The sequence below is a fragment of the Corvus brachyrhynchos genome, unplaced genomic scaffold (genome assembly GCF_000691975.1).
Source record: "Corvus brachyrhynchos isolate BGI_N302 unplaced genomic scaffold, ASM69197v1 scaffold116, whole genome shotgun sequence".
NCBI lineage: Eukaryota > Metazoa > Chordata > Aves > Passeriformes > Corvidae > Corvus > Corvus brachyrhynchos.
The window spans coordinates 16,339,550-16,349,130 of record NW_008240221.1 but is presented as its reverse complement, the minus strand read 5'-3'; the positions used below and the strand labels follow the sequence as shown (position 1 = coordinate 16,349,130).

Here is a 9,581-nt window from a genome sequence, read left to right as displayed (position 1 = left end):
GGGCTAAAAAAGGGGTTTCTGGTAATTTTACCCTCTCTTGCTCTTCCACGCTCCGTGTCGCATCTCAGTAGATGCGCTGGTGAATATATGGGACAGTCAGAGTAGGAACGTGTCACAGCACTGGTGTTGCCTCAGGTGAACTTGGTTACCTGAAATGTGACAAATGTACATGAGGAGAGTTGCTGGGCTCTGAGCTGTGGGTTGAGCCAGACCACAGAGTCATCACAACATCCTGCAGTGATGTAAAGCATCAGTGGATGGAGATTTCTGCTGGTGTGATTCGAGAGAGGTGGCAGCAGCAATCAGTTTAGTCCTTCTTTGTTGGAAAGTTCTATGAATTTGTAAGAGGTTTCTGATTTATTGTAGGACTGAAAATGTCATGAATCTGTTGATTTCCTGGGTGACTGAAGATGAATTTGTGTGAAGAGTCCTACCTTTCAGTCCTCTGCTTCCAGCTTGGCTACATGGCTTTTTGAAAAGTTTCTCTCAGGGCTTTTCTCCACCAATAAGCTCCATAAAGTGGTTACATGGGAGTTTTTTTCTGCCATAAAAATAGCTTTTACTTCCAAAGAGACCTGCTGGTGCTCCAGGGGAAAGAGCACATGCACTGTTCTTTCTCCTCCAGTTGGTGGCTGGTCCTTTCTGGACCGCAGGATGCAGAATCCTGTTTCCACTTTTATTTTCACACGTCTCTCCTGTTAGTTATTAAGTGAGGATTGTATGATGGAGAGGGATTAAAGCTTCCATGAACACAAAGGAGCAGGACCAGGTGGAGGAATTCAAAGGAAGCTCCTGACCCAGCTCTTTCAGGGTTGTCTGAGGAGGATGGTCAACCCAAGCCCACATGTAAGTCCCACCAAAGTCAATGGGAGAGGCTTTCCTCATATCACCTTGCTGGCTACAGCGCCACGGGACTCATTAGAGTATTTTGGGCTCGTGCAAGACTTATGGGGTGTACAGGAAAGTTGGGCAAAGGAAAGGATAAGGTGGATCAATAAGAAACAGTGTGTGTGGGAGTGCTAAAGACATTGAGATGGACTAGCTCCAGATTATTCCATAAGTCTGGACCCCTCCCAGTGCTCCAGCCCCTTCCCCAGCTCATTTCCCCAGCTTTATTCCCCACCATGTGTATCCAAGGAGTCCATCTGGGGGAAATGCTGCTCCAAGGTCTACCCAGTTTACAGCTCAGGCAGGGACTGGGAGTGAAAGCTGAGCTGGAATGGGGCTCCTGGTGATGGTGGCCAAGGCCAGTGAAGGTGGTCAGGGCCCTCACAGGGCGTGTATGAGTTTTCAGAATTCTGCACAATGTGTCACCCCAGTGGGGAAGGCATCCCAGCTCCTGGTGCCCTGAGATTTCCCAGGAGGAGTTCCCCATGGCACCTATTCTTCCCCTGCCTGGTCCCTGCAGGACACAGGGATCCCTAAGATGAGGTGGGGGTGGATTGTGCAGTTGAAGGGAGGTTAAATGGTGAAGTTCCATGTCCTGCCCTCATTTTGAAGCCCTTGTTGGGTGCCTGAATTGCAGCTAGCTGATCTCTGCTGTTGGGTTTGTTTGAGGCACGTGGTAGTGCATCCACACTTGTTTGTGGTGAAAGAACACTATAATTAGAAAGAGGGGGTGGGAAGGAGTAAAAAAAAACAACTCCCTGAATAGTTTGGGGTTTTCTTCTATTTTTCTTTCCTTATCTCTTGATCTGCCTGAATAAATGGTATTGGCTGATTTGGGATGCTGGTAGTAGCATCTGCCCTTCCCTTTTTTGGAGGTAGATGGGAGGAAGTGGGCTAAAAATTGCAATATCAGCTCCTAACCTTGGGTCAGGTAAGCCAGCTGTGCTGCAATGGAAAGGGTGGCAGTGCCTGAGCTTTGCTATAAAATGGAGAGCACAACTAGCTCTGAGACACAAGCAGGGTTGAAAGGGTCTCAGAGAAGGAGAACTCTCGTGTCCTGTCGCCCTGACATCCACCCAAAGCAGCAGGGAGGTTACCATGGCTTTCATCAGCTCTGCTTTGGTAAGTAATTATATTCAATATAAAGGAATAAGATGGATTTGCAGCATGAGAGAAAGCAGAATGCAGATCCCCTGATTTGTACAGAAAACCCTTTTGGTCTTGCTGGGAGATGACTGGGATGCTGGGTGTGTCTGATGCAGCTGCTTGGTGATTGAGTTACAAGGGTGTGGTGGACTATCCATTATTTATTTATCTCTTGTTCATCAGCACTGCTGATGTGGGATTGGCAGAGCCCTTTTTGCAGACAACATGTTATCAAAATTGTTGAAATTTTACTGTGGGTATCTATGCGTTTGAATTTCAACCTGGGTAGCATTTGCAGCACTGTCAGCTCCTGACTTCCTTAAAAACCCTGCTTTTATTTTGTCTTCTTTTGAGGAGCTGGGCTTGACAAATCCTCGTGGTTCCCTTTCTGTTTAGGATATTCTGTGACTCTATTATTTACTAAAACTCTGCCTACTGCAAATGGCTCAAGAACCCCAGATTTTCTTGGGAAAAGGGGTATTTCCAGCAGATGGCTGTGGGTGGCCAATTTTTATGGTCCTGAGGAAGGTGTGGCTGGGCAAGGTTTTAAGCCTAAGCAGAGTCAGCTGAGTCCCTACCCCAGTTTTTAGACGATAAGACGGTGCTGTGTGACTGCAGAGCAGGATCTTCATAGCTTGTTGGAGAGATGCTCTTCTTGGTGCAGAATCAATGATGAATCAGAATTTAAATCGGGGTTTAGCATCTGTTATGGTGAGTTTCATTAGCACCATTGTGCTATTTGCTCATCTTGGCCCATTTCACACAAATATAAGTATGAAGACGGTCCATTGGTGGTCCAGTCTAACCAAGACTTGGCTCTTTGTGCTCTCTCATTCCTGACTGGGCAGAATTAATGACACCTTTCTCTCTCCCAGTTCAGATCACTGGTTTTGGTGCTGGTTTTAGCCCTCACTGTGAAGAGCTTACCCCACAGAAACGCTGGTGCCTCTGCGAGGCTGAGTGAAGGTTGCCTGAACCAAAAGGATCCCAAATACCCCACAACAGTGAAAGTTGACATTCGTATCAGCAGCTCAGACCCTGCCTTTAGGATGGTCCATGACATCAGGAACCGGTCCCTCGCTCCTTGGGATTACAGGTAACTGCTCAGTTATTCTCTAAATTGTGAGGGCAGTGTCACAGATGGTTTTGTGTGGTGGTTTGTTCTCAGCATATGCCCAGAGTCCCGTGAATATTGCAAACATTTCTTGACACACGCTGATGTTTCGATGTTGGGTGGGATTTCTCCAAGAGAAACTGTTTGCAGTGCAAAGGGATGTCATTGGAATGGTTTCTAATTATCTTGTCACTTTATCAATCACAGAATCATTTAGGTTGGAAAAGCCCTCTAAGGTCATTGAGCCCAACCATTCCCCCAGAACTGCCAAGGCCACCACTGACCCATGTCCCCAAGTGCCACATCCACACAGCTTTTAAATCCCTCCAGGGATGGTGATTCTACCATCTCCCTGAGCAGCTGTGCCAGGCCTTAATAACCCTTTCAGGGAAGAAATTTTTCTTAATATCCAATCTAAACCTCCCCTGGGGCAACTTGAGGCCATTTTCTCTTGTCCCTGTTCCCTGGGAGCAGAGCCTGACTCCCCCCACCCCCGGCTGTCCCCTCCTGTCAGGGAGTTGTGCAGAGCCAGAAGTTCCCCCTGAGCCTCCTTTTCTCCAGGCTGAGCCCCTTTCTCAGCTCCCTCAGCCTCTCCTGGTGCTCCAGACCCTTCCCCAGCTCCTATGAGCAGCTTTCCAACCCCTCTGCCCCAAGCCTGTAGCATTGCATGGGGTTGAAATAATTATGAAATTAATTATTCCTCTAGAAAAAGAATGATGGGAGCACATTGTAATTTCACATTTTCCTAACAGAAAGAAACTTCCAAATGCTGAAATTAAAACCAAACAAAAATTAATAGGCCAGTAGTGGGTTCTATATTATTTAACCCAGCCCACTCCATTCATCAGCTCCTAAAGAATGATACAGCAATATTACCCTCCAGTGCTGATTCCATTTCTGGGAAATCATTGTGAAAACGTTGAGGACAGGGAAATCCTTTGTGTCTCATAGTGAGGACGCACAGGTAAATAAGATGATGGAGATATAAACAAGGAGATCCTGCCAAATGATGCTGTCCAAGTGCATAAATCAGTCTTGTGTCCCCATTCCCAGCCTGGATGACGATCCCAACCGCTTCCCGCGCGTGATTGCCGATGCCCGGTGCCGCCTGTCCGGCTGTGTGAGCCCCCTGGGGCAGGAGGACCACAGCCTCAACTCCGTGCCCATCAAGCAGGAGATCCTGGTGCTGCGGCGGGAGCAGCGCGGCTGCCTCCCCTCCTACCGCCTGGAGAAGAGGGTCATCACCGTGGGCTGCACCTGTGTCACTCCGGTCATCCAGCACCAGTCCTAGGAGGAATGTCTAGGGAAGGCAACATTGGGAAGAGGAAGTATCTCCCATAAACATCCCGCTGGTGAAATCCCACAGCCGCCCACCTCGCGTCCCAGGAATTCCACACACCATTCCCCTTCCAATTCTGAGCAAATTGTCTCCTGAAAGTCGTGATTCTTGCTGTTGTTCATGTATGGATTTTAGGATGGGAATCACCGGTAGCTGGTGATGGAGGGGAGGAAGAGTTCTGTTTGTGGCCCCAAGCAGTGAGAGGGTAAACAGTGCTGTTTAAAATTTATTTTTCATTGTGGTTTATATCAGTTTGGTGAATCAAATTAATTATAGTTTCCAAAGTTGTTCTTGGCAGTAAATTGCCCTAATTGAACATATGCCCACCACCACTGCCATAAAAAATGCCTCCTCTCTCCTTTCCTCTCTTCCTCCCTCCCTCCCTCCCTTCCTCATCCCTGTCTCCTTTCCCTCTCTGGCCATCCCTGCTCGCTGGGATATTACTGGTGTCAGTCAGACATTGGTGCCACCAGGCCTGCTTGTCAGCACACTCTGGGTTTGTGTCACTGCTTGTCCGTGGGAACAGAGATTGATTTATTGCAGAACATTTTGGGAGATACTTGAGTCCACTTTGTTGAGTGTTAAAATGTTAAAGACCCAACAGATATCTATATTTCTATTTATGTCTTCTATTTATGGCGGTATTTATGGATCTGTGTGCGCTCAGAGTATAAAAAAGATTGATACATTTAATCTGTATTTATTAAATAACTTATCTGCTGAATAAAAATAATATTTTATTTTAAAAGATGTTTTTTTATGATAGCTCAGAACGACAGCAGACACAGAGAATGGGTTTGTGCTGTGGTAGCACTGAGAGATTTTGGCACAGATCGGGCGTTTTCCGGTGCAGTGAAATGAGTAAGAGGGAGCAGAAGAGAACTTGCAGCCTAAACAGATGAAAAGACGCAAAGAAGAGGCTGAAAGCAGCGAAGGGGCGTTCTGCAGGCAGTAGTGGCAATGGAACAAGGTTGTCTAGACCTTTGGGGTTGTCTCTAGGGATGGTGGGGAAAAAAGACAGGAGATATCACATTCCAGGGCTGCAGCTGGAATTTGGGATGGTTCATGAGAGCTCGGAAAGGCCTGTTCTATCCTGTTCCAGGCAAGGTAACATCCCTATAAGCCACCTTCTCCTCCCCCAGCTGAATAGTTGGCTGAGCAGGGATGCAGGGAGATGTGAGATGGCTTCATCTCACTGCCCCTTAGCCAGGTAATTCACAGGTGCTGGGATTAAAGTGGTGGATGAGGATCGCTGGACACCAAGGAACCAGGAGCTGTGCCTGCAGGGTGTGGTTTCCCGCTGAGCTGAGCTGTCCTGCCTTAGGAACTGAGGAATTGCCCTTTCCTTGCCTTAGCTGCACAAGGAGCACAGCCTGGCACAGCTCACTGTTTAGGAGTTGGACTGGATGATCCCTGTGTGTCCCTCAGGATGTTCCATGATTCTATAACTATTTACTGTTTTATCAAACTACTGCAATGTTGCTTTCTTTGACATTGCTCCTCTTTCACCCAGAACTGGGGCAGGCTCTCAGACCTCTGACTTCGGTTTCTTCCGGGGGAGGTTTTAAGCCTGTATTTCCTTTTTCATTTAAATCAGGACAAACCTGTGCAAGCATTCTTGTATTTCATTTTGACTGCACAGAAACCACTTTAAGTTAGATCCACCTGGTGCAGGTAGACCTTGGTTTCCTCCCCAGCGTGGGCCAGGCGAGTTGTTGGGCCTAAATGACTCAAGGCCAGGTTGGATGGGGCTTTGGGACACCGGGGATAGTGGAAGGTATCCCTCTGCCCATGGCAGGGGGTGGAATGAGATGGTCTTTGAGTTCCCTTCCAACCCAAACCATTCCATGATTCTATGACTCTGTGATGACTCTTCTGGTGCTTTTTGTTGAGTCAGGTGTGTTTTGTGCCCCGTGGGACACTGGGAGTCACTTCAACAATCCGTGGGTACCTTTCTCATTCAGTTGCAAACATCTGCACTCATTTGTGGCAGCAGCTGTTTCGTTATGACCACTGAGCTCTTCATGTGGTGCGGAGCAAGCCCAGGGAGGCGTCTCCTGCTTTCCTCTTACAGTAACCGCTGACCAGGAAATCGCAACCTGCTTCTTACTCCTGACCTACTTCTCTCCACAAACCTGCCTTGTGGGGCTGCCCTCACTTGTTTTTCAGGGAGAAAACTGCCCTGCGTTTCTCCTCTCAGTCATAATTAGTTGGACACTGGGTTCATGGCAGTGTATGCCCTGTGCTGATGCTCCTAAACACCCACCAGCTTACCCTAAGAGTGGTCCTAACTGGACGGATAACGAAGTAGCTAATTAGGAAAATACACAGGCTAATTAAGGAAGTCTCGCCCATGGGTCATAAGGTTTTGCAGGCAGAGCTCTCAGCTGCAAACCACACACCACTCAGGGAGGCATTGCCCGTACCTGGGGTTTGTTTCCTCCTAATGGCATCGTTCTTAGAGTGCAGCTGCTTGTAAATACAAGCCTGGTTATTTTTTGGGTGCTGGCTTTCACTACCAGCAATCTATTAATTTGGGGGCTGGAACTAGATGATCTTTAAGGTCCCTTCTAACATAAACCATCCTGTGATTCTGTGAATCGGAGACCACGACAAACAAATTTATGCTTCTTGTAAAGAGTACAGTCATATCACCACTGAGAGCAAGAGCAGTTCACAGCCTTCGCTAAAGGCTTTGCTTGGTTTGTTCCCTCTGCAGCAATGGACCCAGATCGTGCGTGCCCAGCTGGGCATCTCTGGCTCTGAAATGTGGCTTGGAGCAGCCTCCAGGGACTGTGTTGTTTTACCAGGAGGAGAGGACACAGCTGGAGGTGTAGCAACAGTGCCCAGTGTCTTCTTGTAACCTGCTGGGCTAAGCAGCCTCCAGTAACAGGTTGGTATCTGAGCCTTTTGGCCTTTCCTATTCCTTTTCTCTTCTGATTTCCTCTCACTAACCTCCTACCTTTGTTCCTTGCTTACTGCTCCCCTTGGCTGTGTGTTCTGGCAGCTGATCCTGTTGTAGCAGCTCCCACGGGATGCTGGATGGAGCACAGTTCAGACCCCTGTTGCATTACCATGGGCTGGGGGGCACAGCAGTGATGTCAGCACAGGTAGATGCCTCCTCCCAGACCCATGCTGTGACCTGTGAATGTATTGGCCAGAAGGTATCTCTGCCCTCTTTGGACCACTGACCACAGGCAGGTGCTCCTGGGAGTGTTAAAAGGGACTCCGGGTCACGGCAGCCTGTTCCACAAAAACCATTGCTTTGGGAAGTGTGCAAAATTAAATGCATAAAGAATGCAAAGGTTGCAAGCTAAAAGGTTGAAAAACCCCAAGAATTTTCTTTTTGGTAAGTCAGAGGGTTAATGGGTGGAAAGACTGGAAGCTGACATGGTTTATTGGGAGCTTGATATTACAGACAAAATTTTGAGGTGCTGAGCAATTTTCTGATCAGTCCAGAAATTCTCTGGAAGAACAATTTTCTGGTCAGTCCTGTGGGGATCTGTGGGTTGGTGCCAACATGATGGGTATATATGATGGGGTGAGTTCCTCTATCAGCTGCAAGTTCTGGATATGGCCCGAGAGACCAGACCAGAAACCTGCTCCCATGTCACCATCACCTCCAAAACAGGAGCCTTGCCTTGATCTTCCCTGTGAGGGTGGTGAGGCACTGGCAGAGAGAAGCTGTGGCTGTTCCATCCCTAGAAGTGTCCAAGGCCGGGTTGGACAGGGCTTGGAGCAACCTGAGATAGAGGAAGGTGTCCAGATCATCCATAGAACTGGATGATCTTTAACGTCTTTTCCAACCCAATCCATTCTATAATTCCACAATCTCCTTTTATCTCCATGCCCTTCTTCCTTTTACTTCTTTGATATTATTTTTAACCTTGTGCTCAAGAAGAATGAGTGGGCTGATTCTGCATTTTCTACAGCACTGTTGCAAGGCAGTGACAAAAACCCCAAAACCTGCTTAAAATGTCTGTGATTGTCTGGTACTGCTTGGCAGAGCCAGAGCTGTTGGTGGGCATGGGACATGTGCTGGTGCTGGATGTCAGGAGCTGAGAAGATGCCAGCCAGGCTCAGCACCAGACATAAACTGCATTTCCTGCCTTTGCTGCTCACAAAGAGGAGTTCCAGGAGCTGGACTTTGATGATCCTTGTGGGTGCCTTCCAACTCAGGGTATTCTAGGATTAAAAATGTTTTTCATATTTTCTAATTATTCCCCATACTTCCAGGACTAGATAGCGGAAGCAGGTTCAGGTCCTCATCTCTTCAGAGAAATCCCTTCTTGCTTTTGGTGTAACTTTTTATTTATTCTTCCTCCAGAAAAATTGCTCAGCTTTTCTACCTTTTTCTATAACTTTAACAAAATATTAAAAATATGTTTGATTCTCCTTGGGGCTTATGGACTGACAGAATACTGTTTTCTGGGCACACCTTTCTATGAGTAAAATCAGTACAAACCATCATGTTTTGTGTTTTATCTGCATTCTCAGTAAGCACAATATATTTGTATCATGATAAAGGTTCCCTGTTCTGGTAAATGAACACATATGGTTTATCTCCTCTCTAACTTGACCTCATAATTTTTCAGAGTGGCTTTTTATTTCAGACTTCTGAAACTTGTGTTCTTGGCCTTGTTACAGCTGAATCTGCAGCACCTTTTACAAGCATCTGGTTTCTACCCAGATTGCTTTGATAAGTGGCAACGATGAGCATGATTATCTGCAAAAATCCAATCTCAAACTTCCCTTTCTGGTGCGTTTTACTCACAGGTTGCCAAGACACTGCTGCTCAGATTCTGCAAACTGACATGAAATAGAGATGGGGAGCAGTGCTGGACTGGAAACTTTTATGTTGGAGAGGGTTTTGCAGCAATTCCGCCCCCCTCCCTCCAATGACAATATCATTTAAAAGCAGCAAATTAGCAGAAATTTTCACTGAAACTCTTGAAAACAAGGAGGAACAAACTTTACCTGTTAAACCTCAAACAGATAAGAGCTGTGCATGGGTGAAAGAGGAGCTCTACTCTCTTTGGTCTCTCATTGTGATCATTATTGATTGTAGAAAAATAAGGACACTGATGAGGTGAC

At 47.0% G+C, this 9,581-nt stretch overlaps 1 protein-coding gene across 1 annotated transcript; it reads left to right on the top strand.

Moving 5' to 3' along the window:
- Positions 1–562: 562 nt before the first annotated feature.
- On the top strand, positions 563–5,203 carry LOC103622835 (interleukin-17F). Its single transcript, XM_008641848.2, has 3 exons — positions 563–2,010; positions 2,910–3,130; positions 4,202–5,203. The coding sequence occupies exons 1-3, from the start codon at positions 1,987–1,989 to the stop codon at positions 4,437–4,439; spliced, it is 483 nt and encodes a 160-aa protein (XP_008640070.1). The 5' UTR covers positions 563–1,986; the 3' UTR covers positions 4,440–5,203.
- Positions 5,204–9,581: the final 4,378 nt, after the last annotated feature.

Coding starts and splice junctions, on each gene's coding strand:
- LOC103622835 (XM_008641848.2), top strand. CDS start 1,987: ATGGCTTTCATCAGCTCTGCTTTG. Junction 2,011..2,909: donor CTTTCATCAGCTCTGCTTTG/GTAAGTAATTAT, acceptor TCTCTCTCCCAG/TTCAGATCACTGGTTTTGGT. Junction 3,131..4,201: donor CTCGCTCCTTGGGATTACAG/GTAACTGCTCAG, acceptor CCCCATTCCCAG/CCTGGATGACGATCCCAACC.